Source organism: Mobula birostris, chromosome 1 (genome assembly GCF_030028105.1).
Source record: "Mobula birostris isolate sMobBir1 chromosome 1, sMobBir1.hap1, whole genome shotgun sequence".
Classification (NCBI taxonomy): domain Eukaryota; kingdom Metazoa; phylum Chordata; class Chondrichthyes; order Myliobatiformes; family Myliobatidae; genus Mobula; species Mobula birostris.
In genome coordinates this window covers 203083813-203108657 of record NC_092370.1, presented here as the reverse complement: position 1 = coordinate 203108657, position 24845 = coordinate 203083813, and the positions used below count along the sequence as shown (strand labels likewise).

Below are 24845 nucleotides of genomic sequence, written 5' to 3'. Positions count from 1 at the left end.
ATTGAATAACTACTTTGGTTCTGTCTTCACTAAGGAGGACATAAATAATCTTCCGGAAATAGTAGGAGACAGAGGGTCTAGTGAGATGGAGGAACTGAGGGAAGTACTTGTTAGTAGGGAAGTGGTGTTAGTTAAATTGAAGGGATTAAAGGCAGATAAATCCCCAGGACCAGATGGTCTGCATCCCAGAGTGCTTAAGGAAGTAGCCCAAGAAATAGTGGATGCATTAGTGATAATTTTTCAAAACTCTTTAGATTCTGGACTAGTTCCTGAGGATTGGAGGGTGGCTAATGTAACCCCGCTTTTTAAAAAAGGAGGGAGAGAGAAACTGGGGAATTATAGACCGGTTAGCCTAACATCGGTGGTGGGGAAAATGCTAGAGTCAGTTATCAAAGATGTGATAACAGCACATTTGGAAAGCGGTGAAGTCATCGGACAAAGTCAGCATGGATTTGTGAAAGGAAAATCATGTCTGACGAATCTCATAGAATTTTTTGAGGATGTAACTAGTAGAGTGGATAGGGGAGAACCAATGGATGTGGTATATTTGGATTTTCAAAAGGCTTTTGACAAGGTCCCACACAGGAGATTAGTGTGCAAACTTAAAGCACACGGTATTGGGAGTATGGTATTCATGTGGATAGAGAAATGGTTGGCAGAGAGGAAGCAAAGAGTGGGAATAAACGGGACCTTTTCAGAATGGCAGGCAGTGATTAGTGGGGTACCGCAAGGCTCAGTGCTGGGACCCCAGTTGTTTACAATATATATTAATGACTTGAATGAGGGAATTAAATGCAGCATAGCCAAGTTTGCGGATGACACGAAGCTGGGTGGCAGTGTTAGCTGTGAGGAGGATGCTAAGAGGATGCAGGATGACTTGGATAGGTTAGGTGAGTGGGCAAATTCACGGCAGCTGCAATTTAATGTGGATAAATGTGAGGTTATCCACTTTGGTGGCAAAAACAGGAGAACAGATTATTATCTGAATGGTGGCCGATTAGGAAAAGGGGAGGTGCAACGAGACCTGGATGTCATTATACACCAGTCATTGAAAGTGGGCATGCAGGTACAGCAGGTGGTGAAAAAGGCAAATGGTATGCTGGCATTCATAGCAAGAGGATTCGAGTACAGGAGCAGGGAGGTACTACTGCAGTTGTACAAGGCCTTGGTGAGACCACACCTGGAGTATTGTGTGCAGTTTTGGTCCCCTAATCTGAGGAAAGACATTCTTGCCATAGAGGGAGTACAAAGAAGGTTCACCAGATTGATTCCTGGGATGGCAGGACTTTCATATGATGAAAGACTGGATCGACTAGGCTTATACTCACTGGAATTTAGAAGATTGAGGAGGGATCTTATTGAAACATATAAAATTCTAAAGGGATTGGACAGGCTAGGTTCAGGAAAATTGTTCCCGATGTTGGGGAAGTCCAGAACGAGGGGTCACAGTTTGAAGATAAAGGGGAAGCCTTTTAGGACCGAGATGAGGAAAAACTTCTTCACACAGAGAGTGGTGAATCTGTGGAATTGTCTGCCACAGGAAACAGTTGAGGCCAGTTCATTGGCTATATTTAAGAGGGAGTTAGGTATGGCCCTTGTGGCTAAAGGGATCAGAGGGCATGGAGAGAAGGCAGGTACAGGGTTCTGAGTTGGATGATCAGCCATGATCATACTGAATGGCGGTGCAGGCTCAAAGGGCCGAATGGCCTACTCCTGCACCTATTTTCTATGTTTCTATTCCCTGTCACGCCCACTGTTGAACTTGAACTTGAGGTCATTACCCGTGCGTCATCCATGTCAGCGCAGGAAGAAGATCAACTCCTTGAGCTTGCAAATGACGGTGGGCTGAAAAGTATGTTTGACATAACATTCCTGCTGGCATTCTGCATCAAAGTCAAGGCTGAATATCCTGAGATAGCCACGAACGCACTGAAAATGTTGCTTCCATTTCCAACATATCTCTGCAATGAATGCAACGAAAACTAAATTGCGGAACAGACTGGACATAAGGAACCCCGTTCGAGTATCGCTGTCTCCCATCACCCTTCGATGGCACCATCTTGTTGAAGAAAAACAAGCCCAGGGCTCCCACTGATTCAGCGATATTGGTGTGTTGCAATGATTTTATATATTCCTACGGGGAAAATATGTGCTGTGTGTTTAATATCCAATGTTACTTAAAATGTTATGATGCTATTGACTTATAAGTGACTTATGTAACCATATACAGGTTTCCCCCGCCATCCGAAGGTAGAGTGTTCCTATGAAACGGTTCATAAGCCTGAATGTCGTAAAGCAAAGAAGTAATTACCATTTATTTATCTGGGAACATTTTGTGAGCTTTCGCAGACCCAAAAATAACCTACCAAATCATGCCAAATAACACATAAAACCTAAAATAACAGTAACATATAGTAAAAGCAGGAATGATATGATAAACACACAGCCTATATAAAGTAGAAATAATGTATGTACAGTGTAGTATCATTTACGGGAATCGGGAAGACAGCTTGCCGAGCACACTGATGATGGTGTGTTAGACTGAGTCATCGGAGGCTGGGTTGGTGCAGTGGCCCCCACCCTCCAGACAGCGAACCGATACCGATCCGTAGAGAATGCAGGGGTACAGCGGCAGCCAGGAGGCACACAGCACGTCTTTAAGAAAAAAGCCGAAATAAACATGCTAATTAATTACGTGCCGGGCAGCACCTAATTAATTAGCATGTTTTATTTTGGCTTTTTTCTTAAAGATGTGCTGTGTGCCTCCCGGCTACCGCTGCATTCTCCGCGAATCGGTATCTGTCCGTGGCCTGAAGGTTGGGGTGGTGGGACACTGAGGTGTCATCTCATCGTCGTCTGTTTCCATTAGGGCAGGCAGCTCATCTCCTCCTATGACTGCCCGCCTTGATGTCAAAGGTCGAGGTTCGTCGTCTGATGTGGCTGATGTGGAAGGCTTGCTTGACTGCTCAGCCTCGCGCATTTTTCTATCATACAGTTCTTTGTAAGCACTCAAACCATCTTGCAAATATGCGCTAAACTGACGTACCCTTTCAAAATTAAAGTCGTACTTTATCATTGCAGCAAAAATCTCACGCAGTTGCTTCACGTTCAGTTCCTGGACGACTTTACTTTCGCTACTGAATTCGGTTTCAATTGTTATCCTTTCCTCTTCCAATTGCATTAGCTCTTCATCTATCAGTTCTTGATCATGGGGATGCCAAAACCTCTTCAACATTATCTTCATCAACTTCCACAAGCCAAACTCACTTTGTCTTTACTTCATTCACCACGATCGAAACGCTTAATTATGTCTAGTTTTACGTTAAGTGTAACACCCTTACAAGCTCTTTCGGGCTTTTCCGATACCTTAGAACTCATCTTGCTAATGGCTGCTCACAGGCACGTGTTTAAGCAATGCCGGCTAGAATGCTGTTCCGAATCTGGGGGAGAGCGGCTGCTCGAGGCGCGCACTGATTTTTTATCGCGCGTTGTTTTTTCTCGCGCACTGCCTTTCCTCGTAACAGTGAAAACACCTTCTGTTAGCGAAAACAGGTAACTAATGTAGGTCTTTAGTAACAGTGAGATTTTGTAAAGCAAACGTTCGAAAAGCCGGGGACACCTGTAACAATTACAGCACGGAAACAGGCCATCTCTGCCCTCCTAGTCCATGCCGAATGCTACTTTCACCTAGTCCCACCGACCTGCACGCAGCCCATAACCCTCCATTCCTTTCCTGTCCATATACCTATCCAATTTTTCTTTAAATGATAATATCGAACCTACCTCTACCACTTCTACTGGAAGTTCATTCAACACTTACTTCAAGCTCCCCTGTCCTCCCCTGATAATTGACTTATCACTATATTCATCTGAGGAAAATATGCGCTGTGTGTTTACTATTAAATTCATTAGATAAACCCTTTTAGAAACGATATACCAATATTCCGGTCATGGTTAACCCCCCCAACCCCGAACAAAATCGCAGAAAACGATTTGTAGAAAAAAAATCGGCACATACACGCATGCAACCTGGTGCCTGCGCAAGGCTTCATGGTCATGGTAGTTTTCCCTTGGGGTAAACACAACGTATTTGACTGTTACTCTTGTCCGTTGACAACCCTACACACCCCCCCCCCCCCACCTCTGGTCGGCCGGTCCGCAACAATATTGTCAATATTAAACCAGTCTACAGTGCAAAAAAGGTTGGGGACCCCTGATGTAGACAATATCCATTCCTGGTAACTTCCTCTAAAAACTCTATAAGATTAGTTAGACATGAGCTACCATGCATAAAGCCGTGTTGATTATCCCTAATCAATCCCTGTCTATCCAAATACTTATATATTCAGTACTTTAAAACACCTTCGAAAAACTTTCCCATTACTGATGTCTGGGTCACTGGCCTATAATTTCCTGGTTATTCTTAAAGCCTCTCTTAAACAACAGAACAACATGAGCTGTCCTCCGATCCTCTGACACCTCACCCGTGGCTAAATATGTTTTATATACTGTATCTCTGCTAGGGCCCCTACAATTTCTGACTATATAGTCCGAGGGAACACCTTGTCAGGCCCTGGGGATTTATCCACCCTAATTTGTTTTAAGGCAGCAAACAACAGAACCTCTCTAATCTGTATAGAGTCCATAACTTTGCTTCACTTATAGACTGTCCATTCCTGAGTAAAATCTTATCAAAACTTAACCAGAGACTCATTTATCCTAATATTTGTTGATCTAACCAAACCGATATGATAACCTCATACATATTAGTTTTTATTTTCATAACCTTTGATCAAAAAGACCTACAACATAACCTGAATGAATGAAAACTATAAAATAAAAAGCTTTGAAAATGCAAAGCTGTAAATCAACGAACACACAAGAAAAATGAATTATGAGATCATAGCATGTAAAATTTACCTGAAAACCTTTGAATTCTAGATTTGAGAAAAATCACTGTATACTTGTACATAAATGCATAATCCACAGCATCTACAATCTTAACATTAGAACTTCAATCTCCTGATATATTAAAATAAAGTTTATTAATAAATAAAGAATAAATTACTTAAAGATCTTATTTTGAATTCATAAAACTATAGAATGTTAAAGCACAGAAATTGGCCATTTATATCATTGTTTATGCCATTACTTATCTAAAGAGCCTCATACAACCTATGTAGCTATTAACTTCTTATGCCTAATGTTATTTTGCAGTTTGCTTTGTGGAATCAATATCTATTGTAATAAACAACTTACAGTGGTGCAAGTGGAAATCATTTGGTGCTTTGGCAGACCACAGCCTCAAAGTATTCACAGTATTGTTTAGATATCCTGGAACTGGAATATCATATGGTATGGCAAGAACTACCTGCAGGATTAGCAGCAGAACAAAACATTACATTTTGGATGAAAGGAAGACTGTTCATTTCTGAAATTGTGGCTGTTAATTGGTGAGAGACTCTCTGAGGCTCAAGGGAAATTTAGACAGAGTATTATCAAGGCATTGCTTGATCTGACAGAGCCACATGTGTCCAAGCTTAATGAATCATCCCAGATTAAAGTAGATAAATGCTTGAAGCAGAGATGGTTACAGGGTCAAAGGGAAGGAACTTCAGATTATTCAGTAAAGAACAATTACATGAATGGCTAAATTCTTTCGTTCAATGTTGTAAAATAATCTGACATTCAGATTTTGAGCCTTTTATGAAAACCAAATTAAATTTGGACAACAAATTATTTGCAGTGCACCCTAAGCAAGCAAGATACTTAAGAGGGGAATCCTGAAGGATTAGTATCACGCACAATTGAAAGCACCGAACAAAAATGTAAGGAACCATTTTTTGTTAAATATTAAGTACAATTTTTGAGAGTATTTTTTAGAAAATATAAATAAGATCCACACTTGACATTTGTAAAGATTAAGGTGCCAGCCTGGCATTAATTTCAACATATAGATGTACACATCCAAAGCAGTAGATTGTTCAGCCCCTCAAGTTTGTCCCACCACTTAATAAAGAACTAACTGCAATTTAGCTTCACAGTCCTTTCCACCTACAATACCTTCCAACTCTTTATCTATCAAGCTTTAAACATTTTCAAATGCTGCTTCTGCTCCCTTTAACAGAGAAAGTTCCAAAGACAAAAGGCTTTCTGAGAGGAAAATCACATCATCACCATATTGAACAAATACTTGATTAATTTAAAAAAATCAATCACCTTTAGTTCTGCATTATCCTCTACCTTATCAAGACCCCTTGATATCTTATGCATTTCAAATCCTCTCACTCTTTTAATCTTCAAGTCAAGGACACAAGCACAGTTTGCTTCATTACTTGAGCTGATGATGTAGCAAAGGTTCCTCATTAAGACAAGATAGTGAGTTTCAACTTCACAGCATGGCCAGGAACGCCTGTGGTCATGCATCCTCTCCCTATTTTCTTGTTTCTTAACCAGAGCTCCATCCCCATTACTTATATTGTTACGCAGGTAAAAATAGGAGTGGGTACATATTGTAGTGTGCTGGATGCTGAACACCAGAGCTATAGAAAGAAACATTGAAACATAGAAAACATACAGCACAATACAGGCCCTTCAATCCATAAAGTCGTGCCGAACATGTCACTACCTTAGAAATTACCAGGGTTACCCATAGCCCTCTATTTTTCTAAGCTCCATGAACCTATCCAAAAGTCTCTTAAAAGATCCTATTGTATTTGCCTCCACCACCGTTGCCAGCAGCCCATTCCATGCACTCACCACTCTCTGCGTAAAAAACTTACCCCTGACATCTCCTCTGTACCTACTTCCAAGCACCTTAAACCTGTGCCCTCTTGTGGCAACCATTTCAGCCCTGGGAAAAAGCCTCTGACTATCCACATGATCAATGCCTCTCATCATCTTATACACCTCTATCAGGTCACCTCTCATCCTCCGTCTCTCCAAGAAGAAAAGGCTGAGTTCACTGTTTTCATAAAGCATGCTCCCCAATCCATGCAACATTCTTGTAAATCTCCTTTGCACCCTTTCTATGGTTTCCACATCCTTCCTGTAGTGAGGCGACCAGAACTGAGCACAGTACTCCAAGTGGGGTCTGACTAGGGTCCTATATAGCTGCAACATTACCTCTTGGCTCCTAAATTCAATTCCACGTTTGATGACGGCCAATACACCGTATGCCTTCTTAACCACAGAGTCAACCTGCGCAGTTGCTTTGAGTGTCCTATGGATTCAGACCCCAAGATCTCTCTGATCCTCCACACTGCCAAGAGTCTTACCATTAATACTATATTCTGCCATCATATTTGACCTACTAAAATGAACCACTTCACACTTATCTGGGTTGAGCTCCATCTGCCACTTCTCAGCCCAGTTTTGCATCCTATCAATGTCCTGCTGTAACCTCTGAGAGTCCTCCACACTATCTACAACACCCCCAACCTTTGTGTCATCAGCAACCTTACTAACCCATTCCTCCACTTCCTCATCCAGGTCATTTATAAGAATCACAAAGAGTAAGAGTCTAAGAACAGATCCGAGAGGCACACCTCAGTTATGTTAAAACAAAAGCAGTACAAAATAGAAATAATCTTACAATCAACAAATCAAAGTTCTTCAGGCGTGTCAAGTCCAGTCAAAAATACTGGTAAGCTATTAAACAGCTTACAAGAGAAGTAGATTTCAAGAGAAAGATGGTTAGGGCATTTAGAGATCAAGTGGGAGGAAGTGAAGGGCCTCCTAAGGAGTATTAAGGTGGATAAGTCCCCAAGGTCTGATGGGATTTACCCCAGGTTATTGAAGGAGGCAAGAGATGAGATTGCTGAGACCTTGACCAGTATCTTTATGTCCTGTCTAGCCACAGGTGAAGTCCCAGAACACTGGTGAGAGGCTAATATTATACCTCTATTTAAGAAGGGAACAATGGAAAATCCTGACAACTGCAGACCAGTGAGCCTCATATCAGATGTATGAAAATTGCTGGAGAAAATTCCTAGGGATAGGATATATGAGCATTTGGAAACCTTATTAGGTAGAGCCAGCATGGCTTTGTGTGTAGATCATGCCTTACCAACTTGATTGAGTTTTTTTGACAAGTTGACAAGAGAGATTGATGAGAGTAAGGCAGTGGATGTTATCTACATGGATTTTAGTAAGATATTTGACAAAGTCCCTCACATGAGGCTAATCTAGAAGATTAAGGTGCATGGGATCTGCGGTGAATTGGTTGCCTGGACTCAGAACTGGCTTGTGCATAGAAGACATAGGATAATGGTTGAAGGGACTCAGTTGAGCTGGAAGTCTGTAATTAGTGGAGTTCTGCAGGGACAAGTGCTGGGACCTCTGCTGTTCATAATGTATACAAATGACCTTGATGAAAATGTAGATGGGTTGGTTAGTAAATTTGCGGATGATACCAAGATTGGTGGAGTTGTGGATAGTGTAGAAGACTGGCAAAGAACAAACCACGATATAGATCAGTTGCAGATATGTGCTGAAAAATGGCAGATGGAGTTTAGCCTAGATATAAGTTCAGTGTTGCACCTCAGTAGGGCAAATGCAAGAAGACAGTACACTGTTAAGGTCAAGGTCCTTAAAAGTGTTGCTAAGCAGAGAGCTCTTGGGATCCAAGTTCATAGTTTCTTGAAAGTGGCTACACAGGTTGATAATATGGTTAAGAAGGCTCATGGAATGCTGGTTTTTATTAGTCAAGGCATTGAGTTCAAAAGTCAAGTGGCTATGTTGCAACTTTATAAAAGTGTGGTTAGGCCACATCCAGAGTATTGCATATGGTTCTGGTCGCCCCACTAAAGGAAGAATGTTGAGGCTTTGGAAAGGGTGCAGAAGAGGTTTACCAGGATGCTGCCTAATTTAGAAGGCATGTACTATCACGAGAGGCTGGATAAACTTGGTTTATTTTCTCTGAGTTGTCAGAGGCTGAGTGGAGATCTGACCGAGGTTTATCAGACTATGAGAGGCATAGGTAGAGTGGACAGAGAGTATCTGTTTCCCAGGGTTGAAATGTCTATACTAGAGGGCATTCATTGAAGGAAAGTGGGGGTAGGTTCAAGGGAGATGTGAGGGGTAATTTTTTTTACTCAGGATGCCTGGAATATGCTGCCTGGTATGGTGTAAGAGGCAAATACATTAGAGGCTTTTAAGAGATGTTTGGACAGGCACATGGATGTAAGGAAGATGAAGGGATATGGACATAATGTAGGTTGGAGGAATTAGTGTTTGGGTGTTTTTGATTTGCTTTTTAACTGGTTCAGAACAACACTACGCACCAAATGGCCCATTCCTGTGCTGTACTCTTCCTTATTCTATGTTTAAAAGCCCCATGATCACCTTTGGTGCAGTTTAAGAGATAGTCCAAAGAGAAGGCTGAAGCAATTGAAATCAGGCAGCAGTATTTAGTACCTGTTCTATCTGGTACATCCAACCCAGTGAGCCTTCATGAACTACTCCAGTCTCTAGTGAAGTTATTCCCACGATATTTGGAGTTCCAGGATTTAGATTCAGTGGCATGAAGAAAGAACTACGTATTTTCTTATCAGGATGATAAGTGATTTGAAGGGAAATTTCAGGTGGGGTTATTCCCTTTTTCCAGCTGTCCTTATTTGTAGAGGTCGTGGTTTTGGGAGCTGACATCAAAAACCTGAATTCCAGATGTAAGGCAATACTAGGTAGCATTTCATGAAATGAGTTATCAAGGACTCCTAGCACAAACAAGAGAAAATCTGCAGATGCTGGAAACTGAGCAACACACACAAGATGCTGGAGGAACTCAGCAGGCCAGGCAGCATCTATGGAAAAATATACAGTTGTTGTTTTGGGCTGAAACCCTTTGGCAGGACTGGGAAAAAAAGCTGAGGAGTAGATTTAAAAGGTGGGGGAAGGGAGAGAGAAACACCAGGTGAAAGGTGAAACCTGATGGGGGAAGGATGAAGTAAAGATCTGGGAAGTCTGATTGGTGAAAGAGACAGAAGGCCATGGAAGAAAGAAAAAGGAGGGGGGAGGAGCACCAGTGGGAGGCAATGGGTGGGCAAGGAGATAAGGTGGAGGGAAAAGGGGACGGGAAATGGTGAAGGGGGAGGGGTGGGGGCATTACCGGGAAATTTGAAAAATCGATGTTCATACCATCTGGTTGGAGGGTAGCCAAACGGAAAATAAGGTGTTGTTCCTCCAACCCAAGGGGTGGCCTCATCATGACAGTGGAGGAGGCCATGGATAGACATATCAGAATGGGAAGTGGAATTAAAATGGGTGGCCACTGGGAGATTAGATTAGATTATGAGGACACGCAGTCCTCTTTTATTGTCATTTAGTAATGCATACATTAAGAAATGATACAATATTCCTCCGCTGTGATATCACAGAAACACAGGACAGACCAAGACTGAAAAACTAACAAAAAACCACATAATTATAACATATAGTTACAACAGTGCAACAATACCATAACTTGATGAAGAACAAGCCATGGCACAGTAAAAAAGTTCAAAGTCTCTCGAAAGTCCCACATCTCACACAGATGGGAGAAGGAAGAAAACTCTCCCTACCATGCCCGACCACAGTCTGAGTCTGAGTCATCCGAAAACTTCAAGCTCTGATCAGCCCTCTGACACCGAGTACCAAGCACCATCTCTGCTGAACGCTTCGACCTCAGCCTCGGTCGCCAGCAGCAGGCAAAGCCGGTGATTTTGGGGCCTTCCCTCCAGAGATTCTCAATCGCACAGTAGCAGCAGCAGCAGCAAACTGGGTATTTCAGAAATTTCTCCAGATGTTCCTCCGCTTCTCACGTCTGTCTCCATCAAATCAGAATTGTGCACGGTGTCCTACTTAATAAATACGATATCATTTCACCGGAGAGCTGCTCACGCTGCGTTGCACAGCCAACTTCTCTGCCCGCCTTCTCGCTTGTTCTGGCAGACAGAGTGTAGATGCTCAGCGAAGCTGTCTCCCAATCTACGTCAGGTCTCCCCAATATACAGGAGGCTACACCTGGAGCACCGAAGACAGTAAATGACTCCAACAGTCTTGTAGGTGAAGTGTCACCTCACTAGGAAGGACCGTTCAGGGCCCTGAATGGTAGTGAGGGAGGAGGTGTAGGGGCAGGTGTAGCACTTGTTCTGCTTGCAAGGATAGGTGCCAGAAGGGAGATCAGTGGGGAGGGACGAATGGACAAGGAAGTTGCTTAGGGAGCGATCCCTGCGGAAAGCAGAAAGTGTTGGGGGAGAGATGTGCTTGATTTTAGCTGTATTAATAGCACGTCAATGATTATTGAGGGTTAAACATGCACTGGAGGAGCAAGAGAAATGATTAATTGCTATGAAGCCTCAGAGAAGGAAGGAAATTGCCGCATATCGAAAAAGTTAGTGTGCTAAGGGCTTCAAGTGTGTTGAGTGCTAAGAGTGCTCCAGGACAGTCCTATGGTGTGAGTTCTTATATTGAAAAGGCACAGAGAAAAACAAAAACACCCAATGTCAATGTTAAGCAATATATCTATTTTCTATCTGTCTGTATTGTATTTTGTGTTGCATGTTTACCTTGGGTAATTTGTCACTTAGGCTGGGTGTGGTAAAAGCAAATGAGAATAGTTACCTCAGGAATGATTTTTTTGTTGATTGCTTATTTGGGCTCTTCGCTTAGTTACACTTAATTATGCTAATTTGAATGCTAATTACTCTCATTTTGCTATATCTCTAATTTAGTTTCGTTAGTTTTTTATCACGATAAGATCATTTGTCTTTTCAGGTGTTGTAATAAAAGGTCGAACGTACTTTTTTCAATGGAATTCAGTTATTTGGAAGTGTGTCATACAGTCTCTTAGCGGTTTGCTTTCAAGTAACCACTACAGTTGTACTATGTTAAACTTCATTCATAGCTCCTCAGGAAATGAAAGTTCTTGGTGGCTGCACTAAAAGTTCGACAATCTTCAGTAATGTTAAGAGGCAAAACACACTTTGGCAACTCCATATAACAGGCATCTCACAACACAAAGAAGGATGTGTTTTACTGTTGATTGAAAAACATGAAATTTATGCTGGCTTGAAGTGTTATTCTCTGACACTCGTCTCATAAGATGACCAAACTATACTGATGCTGGCAGTGAATTTCATCATCAATGCCAGTTTCATGAAGAAGTGCTCTTGAAATAAGGAAAATGGTCCACATTTTCCAGAGTCTCATTGCTAACCTGCCAGAATGTGGCATTTTACAGTGTGGGCAGATTGCTAGAGGACTGTTGTTTTGTGGGTATTTTATGTATGGCCCATTCTCTCATATACATCATTGAATGAATTAACAATGACTTCTAAATCAGCCTCCAAATGCACAAACACAAATATCATCTCCAAACTGGAGCTTGATGATTAAAGTTGGAGTGACCTTAGCTATGGAGTGAATGGAATAGAAGTGATCAGAATAGAACAGATTTTCTCATTTGTCTTATAGTATAGCTCTACTGCATTGGGAAGCACGTTGAAAACAGATGCCATACTGTGATGAGAAAGATTGGAGAGATAACATTAATCTATTTTGGAATGGTTCATTGATAGACGCTGTTAACTTCCATGCCACCATGCAGATGAAGAATGGAAACAATTTTTTAATTCTGCCAAATTTGAGAAGGATGCTTTGTTGACAGAGTCAAAAACTTCTGAGCTAAAAAAATGTTAAACTATTAATGCTGCCCATTCATTTCTCTTAGGATTGACACAAGGTGAGGTTAACATCCACTCTGCCTCTCAATGGATAGACTCCACACTGCGATTCCTTATTATCACCAGGAGGAAGCAACTGCAGAGGTTTGTGTTCCAGACAGAAGATAAAGCTCTCTGTCAATACTTTTCCTGAAAATGGTCACAGTCACTAAATATCCAAGGTCCCTGGCACATCCTCCACTTCCCAGAGGCAGGAGAAGAGACCATGAAATTGTGTTCAAAGTTCCCCTCCAAATTTAGAACTTAACAACCGAGATGGCTGTGGACACCGAGTCACTAAGCACATAAAACACAGATTGATAGGTTTTTGAATATCAATAGAATCAAGCAATAAAGAGTTAGTACAGGAAAAAGGTGCTGAAGTGGAAGATCAGCTGCAGAATAGTCTTACTGAACAGTTGAAATGATGCCTGGGCCAAAAAAAGCCTGCTCCAACTTCTAATTCTTGTATTCAGTATCTTTTGCACCAGGGATTTTGTGGTTCTTCAATTGACATGCAGATTTTTCAAACTCTTGTTACCTGGGGAAGCAGTGAGACTGCACTAGTTAGTGTACAGTGGAAAGTAGTCAATTAAGGAAATTTCCTTTCAGCAGACTGCTTTTTCTCCATTCATGTCGGCCCACTGGTTGCATATTTAAAGTGGAATGATCAAGAGAGATCAAGACATCAGAGACTGATGGATACAATTGTTCTGTGGCTATTGGTCTGTAATGCCCACACATATCCACTTTTGAGCTGCCAGATTCATTCTGACTAAATTCCATTTTAGCATGATGATAACGAAGCCTGAATTACATTCAGTTAGCGTAACAGACATGGCATCTTATTCACATGCCCAAGAGCAGGTATCTATATCAGATACTCGAGTCCGAGTTCAGTAATAGGAAAAAAAATATAAGATAGATTGAGGAAAAGATCCAAAGATATTCTCAATCTTCCCAAACTGTAGCATTTCATTGACTCACTGAATCCAGCCTTTGGATTGCAGTGAGTCAATGAAATGTTACAGTTTGTGATTGGAGGTAGCATTGTAAAGCTTAAGCCTACGTGTCAGGAGTACCAACCACCTCATACCCAATAGCACTGAAGTGAAAACAAGCTTTACTCGATCTTGAGGCAGAGTAGGAGCAGTAAAGAAGGAATATACAGAAGAACAACATAACTGTGGGGAACCTAGAATTAAACAGGATAGTTTCATGTTAAAAGATGCTCTATAAAAGTGAGACGAGGAGAGATTTCTTCCCTCTTCGGAGTGTCATTGTTTGTAATTCTCTACCCCAGCATAGCGTAGCTTTTGGCACAACAGTATGTTCTCCCTGTGACCCTGTGGATTTCTTCCAGGTGTTCTGGTTTACCCCCACAATCCAAAGACGTACCAGTTGGTCATGGCAAATTGTCCCGTGATTAGGCTAGGATTAAGTCAGGGGATTACTGGCCGGTGTGGCTCGAAGGGCCAGTAGGGCCTACTCTGCGCTGTATCTGTATAAATAAACTACCAAGTTTGTCCACCCCACTACAGAAATATGAGCTAGGCATAGGAAGTTAAACAAACTCCAATGAATGAAAGAATGCTTTGAAATTTGTGGCTTCTCACACTGCTAACTATCAATACAACTCCATTTCTTAACTTTTTCTAGATCAGGAAGTATTAACCTGCTTGATCTATAGAGTTTTCCCAAAATTTTCTTGCTTTTCTTTCAGATTTTCAGCATCTATAGTTTATGGCTCTTTGATTATTGTCTCATTAAATATTTAGCTAGCAGTCCAAGTTATAGAAGAACAACATGAATATAGCTCATATCAAATACACACTATTGTATTTATGTTTGATTTCACATTATAAACACCAATTCAAAAATACTAAATGACTATTGTAAGACAAAAAAAAAAAGCACCATACCTCTGTGTCGATCCATTTGGCACCATCTCTAGTATGTTGTACAGAACCATAGAAATGAATTGGTATTACATACTCAGGCCGAGCCTTTTCCCAAGGATTGCCAAGTTGCAGCCAATGATCAGGTTCTTCTACCTATAATCAGGCAAAATAAAGCTTTAATAGTATTCCCTTGTGTAAGTAATCACTCTGTGCCTAAATGTACTTTAAATGGAATATTTGTTACACCATCACTGTCAGATTATACAGAATGGCAAATTAAACCATATGTAAGCAACTTCCAAATGCACCAACCTTCTTACTAAAGAATCAAGAATAATTTTCCTTCTGTGGTGAGACATTTCTTTGTTAAACTACTTTTAGAAATAAGGAGCATGGTAATGTAATTGCAAGTAATGATTATGCATTTCTGATCTGACCACTGCTATTTTACTTCAAAGTTCAAATTAAATATATTATCCAAGTATATATATGTCACAATATACAACCCTGAGATTTATTTTTTGCAGGCATACTCAATAAATCCATAATAGAATCAATGAAACACTGCACCAGCTTGGGTGTTCAACCTATGTACAAAAGACAACAAACTGTACAACACAAAAAGAATGAAATAATAATAATAATCAATAAGTAAGCAAAAATATCAAGAACATGAGATGAAGAGTCCTTGAAAGTGAGTCCCTATGTTGTGGGAGCATTTCAGTGAAGTTGAGTGAAATTAAACCTTTTCTATCAAGAGTCTGATGGTTGAGGGGTAATAACAGTTGCCGAACCTGGTGGTGTGGATAAGATAGCGCCTGCAAACAACACTACCTTAGGAGACATCTTCTGGATAGTCTCAAAACTTTTACATCCTTTTTATTTTATTCTAGTACTTTTAGAGACTGTGACCTACAGTTTGAAAATTGATTGAGTGATCTGGTGCTTTGCTGTCTTTGAGAAGATTCCAGGTGGACAGCAGCCTTGAGGCCTAGAAGCTTAAAAAAGGAGTGCGAGCCAATGATCGACTATTTCTTGCTGATCTTGGTTGTTCAGCAGCGTCTGCCAGCCTCTCACTCGCTGCTGCCATTGAAAGGTGTCTTTGTGTGATGATATCTTGCTCACTGAATCCAGAGGAAGGAGTCAGGGTGTGAGTCTCTTGCTTGCTCCTCCCTGGGGAAGGCCTTTGCATTCAAATAGTCTCTCTCTCACTCGAAGCTATCGGAGGATGGTACCAAAGTTCTGCAATTTATGGATTGGACTGTAGCCTAAATTGGACTCTTCTAATGTTTGTATATCCTTTGTTTTCCTCCATTCTTTCTTTAGCCATTTGCATGATTTATTTGTTTTTTTTGCGCGTGTGTGTGTTGGGGGGGGGGCCTTGATGTTTTTGTTGTAATTTTCACGACTTGATTTTTTGTGCGTGGGTTAGGGGGATTTAACGTTCTTGTTGCTGTTTTCATGACTTGTTTTTTTGTGCGTGGGAGGAGGTTTGATGTTTTCCTTTCAATGGCTTCCACAGTTTTCTTTGTTTCGTGGCTGTCTGAGAAAACAAATCTCAGAATTGTACACTGCATACATACTTTTATAATAAATGTAACTCGAACCTTGAACCTTGGTGTGAGTCCTGAGGCTTCTGTACCTTCTTCCTGATGGCAGCAGTGAGAAGAGAGCATGGCCTGGGTGGTGGGATCCCTGATGATGAATGCTGCTTTCCTGCGATAATGCTCAATGTTTATACTTGCTTATTATTATTATTATTTTTCTCTCTGCTAGGTTATGTATTGCATTGAACTGCTGCTGCTAAGTTAACAAATTTCACGTCACATGCCAGTGATAATAAACCTGATACTGATTCTGTAGATGTGCTCAAGGGTGGAAGGGCTTTACCCATGATTGATCGGGCTGTGTCCACTACCATTTGTAGCATTTTCTGTTCAAGGGTATTGGTGTTTCTACATCAGACTGTGTTGCAGCCAGTCTTCCCACTCATCTATAAATGTTTGTCAAAGTTTTAGGTGTCATGCCAAATCTTCGCAAAATCCTAAGGAAGCAGAGGAGTTGCTGTACTTTCTTTGTAATTGCACTTACGTGCTGGGCCCAGAATAGGTCCTCCAAAATGACACCACCAAGGAATTTAAAGTGCTAACCCTCTCCACTTCTGGTCCTCTGATGAGGACTAGCTCATGGACCTCTGGTTTCCTTCTCCTGATATTGAGGAAGAGGTTGTTGTTGTGTTACCACTCAACCAGATTTTCAATTTCCCTCCTATATGCTGATTCAGCCTATGACAGCAAACTTGAATATGGCACTGGAGCTATGCTTGGCCACACAGTTGTAAGTGTAAAGTGAGTAGAGCAGGAGGCTAAGCACAGAGCCTTATTAGGCACCTGTGCTGATGGAGAAAGAAGCGGAGGTGCTGTTGTTGCCAATCCGAACTGACTGGGGTCTGCAAGTAAGGAAATCGAAGATCCAATTGATATGTTTTGAGAGGATGGTAGTATTGAATGCCTATGAGGAGAGGAGAGATCGAGTCCCATAGCTGTTCCTCTGTGTCCCGCGTCTACACCTTTGTTGTCCTCATCTCTGCCTGTGTGCGGGTAGAAGGACAGCCAAGTGATCAGATTTCCTGAAATACGGTCTGGGAATGGAACAGTAGGCATTCCTTATCTTAATATAACAGTGGTCTAGTGTTGGGACCGCTAGTGCTCCAGGTTATATGCTGATGATAATTGGGCAGAGATTGGGAAGTCCCTGACTATGATTTGAAATGGGACAGGATGGATGGTTTTTTGCTGGAGACAGCATTATGCAGCATCTCAAGTGCTTGATTTATAGTTGCCCGCTGGTGGTATGTAAACTCCAGTAAGGATTACGAATGAAAACTCCCTGGGTAAATAGAATGGACGGCATTTGATCATTATGTGTTCAATTTCAGTGGAACATGAGTTTGGCAAAACTGCCACATTAGAGCACAACCAAAAGTTTATCATGAAACACACACCGCTACCTTTTATTTATTAAATAAGGGTGATGTTTCAATTTTTGTTGTGCTGAGCCCTGTTATAATTCTCTATTGTCCTTCCTGAAGGAAGAATAGGAAGCTCTTTTCAATGCAAAAGCCAATAACATTAGAGGCGAGTACCAACTTTTCTAATTGGAGAACAGCAGCCTGATTATTGGTTGACAATCATTATTTAAGGGTTACTATTCACGTTTCATTATTTATGGAATTATTAGAAAGTAATCATCTTAGTTTCAAGATATCAGTTGATGAGACTCAATAGGTCATAACTTTGGCTCAGTAATCTTCAGCTACTTTATCCGGGACTGACCATCCTTCCACTGTTAAGGTGGGCAAATCAATGGCATGTGGAATCTTATTCAGTGTAATATGATGAATTTTGGAGATGTTTAATAAGGTTAGGGCCCTAGGGAGTACTTGATGTTGTCACTGATGTGGTGGACCAAATGGCCTATTTCTGTGCTGTATGATTCTAACTTCATCTACCTTTCTTTCAAGAGATAAAGGTCACAATTAATCAGCTTGATTAGTAAGTTAATATGTTGTATGTAGTGTTACATGCCCACAGTTTGATCACTGGACAGTGGGATGATGTAATGGACTTGTGAGTGGGATGATGTAATGGTCTTGTGAGTGTGATGATGTATTTGTCTAATGACCATGGGGTGATGTTATGTCACGTGAGGGCATGTTCCCTACGGTATTTAAGGAAGCTGTCAAAGTGTGACGCAGAGTTTTACTTTCTATTTTAAGGTGAAAACACGTTGTGCTGGCAGTTTCAACAAGTGCTGCCAGTTTTTGTTTGTTGCACCTTTGTTTTACCTTTACAGTCTAGTATTGGACAGTGAAGACCTTACCAAAATACCAGAACCCAAAAGTTAATGATGTTCGGTGTTTTGGAAGTGATCGACTGTTTGGAATCGGAATCGTCCGGGAAATTGTGACATGCATGTTTGAGTTAAACCCCTGCAAGATCAGGATGGTTTGTGCAGTGTCCACCCTCCAGAAAAAAGGTCAGTTACTTTATGACTTCATATTCGGCGTGACTCCTTTGGACAAGGCATTGCTCAACTGTGATCGACAGATTCGTCATTACTTCAAAGGAATTGTTGCTGCAGTAAAATCTCTCCTTAAAGACTGTAAAAGTCTCTTGGACTTTTCAACTTACTACATTAAGACTGTGCTTGAATGAGAACTCGTTAATAACTATTTCTAAGTTTGACTGTTTGTTCGAGATAGCTGCATAACGGTTAACTTCCGGTTAAGCTAGTTTGTTTATTTTTTTCTATGTTTTGAGTAGAGGTTAGTAAATATCGTTGTTTGTTTATATAACCTGACTCAATTTCATATCCATTGTTGCTGGACACGTGACAGTAGGAAGGTTAGCTGGACAATAGGAGTGGTTCATATCTCCCTGTATTTTTCCTTTCCACGTGCCTGACCAATTTTTTTAAACACTGCAATTGAACTTGCCTCTACCACTTCCTCTGGCAGCTCATTCCATGAGCCCACAAGTCCCTGTGTGGAAAAACTTGCCCCTTAGTTCCCTTTTATATCTTTCCCCTCTCACCTTAAACCTATGCTCCCAAGATTAAGACTCTCCTACACTGAGAAAAAGACTGTGACTACCTGCCCTTGTGGAAGTCATAACAAGGCAAGTGTAAAAATAATGTCCAGAGACAGATATTTTACAGGTGGGGTGTTGTCAACCCAGGCAAGGAAGGTCTCTGAACAGCATAGTTTCCTGTTGCACAGCATGGGGCTGGGCCCACTTGGCACACCAAGACAAAATAAAGATGCAAATGAAGGATTCTAGGATGGCACTTACTATTATTCAATTATTTTACTAATTCTGAAGTATTATTGACCTTTAACATGTGGATTATATTGGCTATTAATATCTGTATTAACATAGTGTGATTGATGATTAATTATGCAAATATGGAATTTGTACATCCACACGGTTACCAATTGGTCAATATCTGTATCCAAGTAGACAATTTCTGTATAAAAATGGCATTTTTTGTTCAAACTTTAGACTTCAGTGATAGAGGCCATACTATCCACCTTGTGCACAAGTAAATAAAAGTGTGATTGAGGAATGAGTGCAAGTTTTAAGGGTCCAGTTACTCGGTGACAACATCCTATCTATGCCCCTCATAACTGTTTAAATTTCTCCTGAGGGTCAACCCTCAGGCTCCTTTACTCAGGGGAAAACAGTGCCAGCCTATCCAATCCCTCCTTATAACTCAAACTCTATAGTCTAAGCACCATCCTTAAAAACCTTTTCTGTGCCCTCTCCAGCTTTATCATATCATTCTTATAGCTGGCAACTGGAACTGCAAACAATATTTGAGGTGTGGTCTCTCCAATATTTTGTACAACTGTAACGTGACACCCCAATTCCTGTACTCAATCCCATGAAGACAAACATGGCATTTACTTTTTCACCTTCATTGCCATTTTAGCAAAGTACACTCAGCGGCCACAAAGATCTAATCATGTGGCAGCAACTCAATGCATAAAAGCATGCAGACAAGGTTAAGAGGTTCAGTTATTGTTCAGACCAAACATCAGAATGGACAACTGAGTGTACATACTTGAAAGCCAGGGTTTCTCTTTTCAACAAAACTCCTGGTACAAAAAGAAGTAAAAATTACAGAACCTCATCTAAGGTTTTGAATGTTTTGCTACAGTTATATAAAGTATTTGAATAGTTATCTAAACCAGTAATTGAAATAAAAATGTATTTTCCAGGTAGCACAAAACAATCATGTAATGAAATTATAATGATTCATATTTGAATTCCAGACTGTAGTGTACTGCATTCTACTGAAATTGCCAATTTTGCATCACAACATATTTAGAGTCTTGTCAATGGACCAAGCACAGCAAATCGGACCAGCTTAGACAGACACCTTTTACCAGCATGGACAAATTGGGCAGATCAGCTTGTTTCCATACTTTATAACTCTATGAATCTATGAAGAATTAACAGAAAACCAAAAGAGGCATTTGATAACACAAATTTTGAACAGTAGACTTTGCTTAACCAGAAGGCAAACTGATTAGCAAGCACAAGACAGGTACTGAATAAAATTCAGCGTGGGTTAAAATGCAGGTAACAGAATGTTTGGTAGTTTTAAATTTATGGAGAAGGAAACTTATTATACAGAAGGTATTTCACAAATGGATTCTGAAGTTCTGCAAATATGATGTTATGTTCTGTAATACAATGTGAGGGCATTTTGTATCCAAACAAAATGAATGTACAACGTTTCATTTATTAACTTAAATAAATGGAATGCACCATCATTTTCTGCATATGGCATTCTGCTGATGGCAAAAGGGCATGAAGGTTTCCAGTTTGTGTTTGCAAAAATGTTTCAACTGCAATATTAGTGAAAAAGTAGTAGAAAGAAAGTCTGAACTGGAACTAAGACAGAGAAAAGGTAATTAATTAATTCAAACACCAACCTGCCACCCATCTTTGATCTTCTGATTAAAAATGCCATATTCATATCTTATGCCATACCCATATGCAGCTAGGCCCAGTGTTGCCATGGAATCAAGGAAACAGGCTATTGGAAAAGTACAAGAGAAACAAAATTTTAAAATGGAAGTAAAATTGTACCAAAAATCCACAGATGATAGTCCATGTACTAGAATTACAAATTCCCACAAATTAAACTATTTTAGCTTATTAATAGGCTAACATTAACTCAACTGATGAGATTATACACTTAAATGAAATGAAATGCTCCCCCATTAATAAACAACGCTGCAAATTCCACAATACATGTTGGTAGGATATTTCTACAGAGTCAGCTAAATGATACAATGAATAAATGTCAGTTTTCACAATGCCCTCAGAAGTCGGACTTTTGTAAAAATAGAGACCTGTATTCTGAATTTATTTTCCTTTACATCCACTGTAATATTATATACTCAGTAGTGACCTGGGATCCCAAGTTATCCTCATTACCCAAGATATTATTCAATTACCAAATTGTTCAGCAAGTTTCAGCTGTATATGCATTTTTCCAGGGTTAGCTGACTTTCTGGTAGTCTTTTTTTCAAGTATTGTTTTGTATATGAATATGAATATGAATATGAGTATATGAATAAATGTATCCTAACATATGGAACTTCAAACTTTCTCTTCTTTGAGGATAAATATAGAAGAAAGTAAATTTATACAGTGAGATAGAAAGGGAACTTGTTCATGCTTTGGGCACAGTAGGATATGAAATGCAGTATCTAACAGGGAAAAATTGTGAAATGACAACATACAGCTATCCCACAGAAATATATTTATGAAAACTAAGAATAGAACTTTCCATAAAAATAATAAGTTTCCTATTGAAGGAACACCAATATTTTATTTGAAAAGCAAATAGATTTCTCTATCTTAGGGATGCATGGAAGGCAGAAATATGGAAGAATAAAATTACCTGCAAGCCTTCCTAAGCCTCCATTACCAAGACCAGCATCATTTTCAACTTCCTCCAATTCCTCAATATCTAAACCCATCTGTAGCAAACAAAGAATACAATATCAGACACAAATTCAAGGAACCAATTCTGTATATCCATTTCAACATTAAACTGAATTCAGATGATTTAGATGAAACCAGAAAGGCAGTAAGGATAAGATCCAAGGCATAATTTTATCTAGCAGTGAAATTTATGCAACCCTTTTAAATTTAAAACCATTAAAATAAATCAGAATAACCATCTCAAAACTGGCGTATCTCCTAAATTCTTTTGCTTACAATAAACTGTTGTCAATATGCCCCACCCCCAAATTAAAGACAAGTACATCACTGCCAACATGAATATTTCTGCCACTAACCCAGCGTGCTAATAGGATGTATATCATAAATCATTCCTGAAATTGTCATTCACCATGTTTTGTAGATAGCAATTTCACCTGGATTTTTTTCTCCCTCTCTCTCTCACTTAGTTCTGCTCTCAAATTTTGTTCCTGAAAATATCAGTCAAGTGCATAAGAGGGGAAGCATAATGGCAAACTGGTGGTGCTGCTGTCTCACAGCTCTAGTAACCTGGGTTCAATCCTGATCTCCAACGCTGACTGAATGAAACCTGGAACTCTCCCTGTGAGCACACAGAATTCTTCTGGATGCTTCAGTTTCCTCCTGAATCCCAAATGTGTTCATTGCTCCTGTGTGCAGGTCAGATAGAATCTTGCAAGTTGATGGGGGGGCAGGGATTGATGGGAAAGAGGATACAATAGATTATTGGGAAAATTAGTAGGGTGCTCTGTAAGCTGGCAGGTTGTGCGAAATTCAAATCTTTTATCAAATTCAGCCGAGTACATATATTAATGTTACATATATGTAACAAACAAAACACAAATTCTTATATATTACCACAAATTAAGTGAAGTGGCCTATCCAACTCTTAAAACAAGTGGACAATAATTCTTGCATGCTCATTTTTTTTGTTTCTAAACTAGGCCAAATATAATTTGAGGGTTTATATTCTCTAGTACCCTTTAAAAGAAAAAGAATTGTGGTAAAGGCAAATTTAATGCCAGTGTTCATTTATGAGTAAAAAATATCCAAACTGTTTATAAAATTAACAGGCAAAATAAAAATCTGAATCATAAATTAAAGGTACACATAACCAAAGGTTTTGTTATAAAGCTTGGTTTTAAGGAGCACCCAAAAAGAGGAGAAAAAAAAAGGTTGTGAGTGAAAACTTCACAGTTTTGGTTCTGGGTGCGGTAGTGAGGCAGTCCATAATCTTCTGTACTTATTTAGCCCATTATTAATAACTACAATGCTACATTGCTGGTGAAGTAAAAGGGAAGCGGTACTCTGAGCAATTAGTAGCCCAGCTGCATAAGAACATAAGAAATAGGAGCAGGAGTAGGCCATCCGGCCCATCGAGCCTGCACCACCATTCAATAAGATCATACCTGATCTGTCCATAAACTCAGCTCCATCTACCTGCCTTTACCCCATAACCCTTAATTCCCCTGCTATGTAAAAATCTACATAACTGTATCTTAAATATATTTAATAAAGAAGCCTCAACTGCTTCCCTGGGCGGAGAATTCCAGATTTACCACTCTCTGGGAAAAACAGTTTCTCCTCATCTCTGTCCTAAATCTTCTCCCCTGAATCTTGAGGCAATGTCCCCTAGTTCTAGTCTCACCTACCAATGGAAACAACTTTCCTACTTCTATCTTTTCTATCCCTTTCAAAATTTTGTATGTTTCTATAAGATCCCCTCTCATTCTTCTGAATTCCAGAGAGTATAGTCCCAGGCGACTCATTCTCGCCTCATAGGTTAACCCCTTCATCTCTGGAATCAACCTGGTGAACCTCCTCTGCACTGCCTCCAAAGCCAGTATATCCTTCCTCAAGTATGGAGACCAGAACTGCACACAGTACTCCAGGTGCGGCCTCACCAGTGCCTTGTATAGTTGCAGCATGACCTCCCTGCTCTTGAATTCAATCCCTCTAGCAATGAAGGTCAACATTCCATTTGCCTTCTTAATAACCTGTCGTACCTGCAAGCCAACTTTTTGCAACTCATGAACAAGCACTCCCAAGTCCCTCTGCACAACAGCATGCTGCAATCTTTCACCATTTAAATAATAATCTGCTCTTTTCTTATTCCTTCCAAAGTGGATGATCTTGCATTTACCAATGTTGTATTCCATCTGCCAGACCTTGGCCCACTCACTTAACCTTTCTATATCCCTCTGCAGACTCTCCACCTCCTCTGTACAATTTGCTTTTCCACTCAGTTTAGTGTCATCAGCAAATTTTGTTATGCTACACTCAGTCCCCTCTTCCAAATCATCAATGTAAATGGTAAACAGCTGCGGGCCCAGCACCGACCCCTGCGGCACCCCACTCACCACTGACTGCCAACTGGAGAAACACCCATTTATACCAACTCTCTGCTTTCTATTGGTTAACCAATCCCCAATCCATGCCAATACTCTTCCTCCAACCCCATGCATCTGTATCTTATTTATAAGTCTCTTCTGCGGCACCTTATCAAACGCCTTCTGGAAATCCAAGTATACGACATCCACCTGTTCCCCTCTATCCACTGCACTCATTATGTCCTCAAAGAACTCCAGTAAGTTTGTCAAACAGGACCTGCCCTTTCTAAATCCATGCTGCATCTGTCTAATGGAACCACTCCTTTCTAAATGTTTTGCTATTTCTTCCTTAAT

The 24845-nt window shown here is 40.3% G+C and overlaps 1 protein-coding gene across 7 annotated transcripts in view; it reads right to left on the bottom strand.

The window, feature by feature from the left end:
• The window catches only part of pygl (phosphorylase, glycogen, liver), a 129117-nt gene that overhangs the window by 88417 nt on the left and 15855 nt on the right, over positions 1-24845 (bottom strand). For 6 of the 7 annotated variants that reach the window (XM_072269163.1, XM_072269172.1, XM_072269190.1 and 3 more), the window contains 4 exons: positions 22082-22160; positions 21105-21208; positions 14624-14755; positions 5260-5371 (listed from right to left, as the gene is read on the bottom strand). In XM_072269163.1, the coding sequence (XP_072125264.1) occupies positions 5260-5371; positions 14624-14755; positions 21105-21208; positions 22082-22160 (427 nt within the window). The remainder of the gene's footprint in view (positions 1-5259; positions 5372-14623; positions 14756-21104; positions 21209-22081; positions 22161-24845) is intronic. The other variant, XM_072269217.1, reaches the window with a different exon arrangement.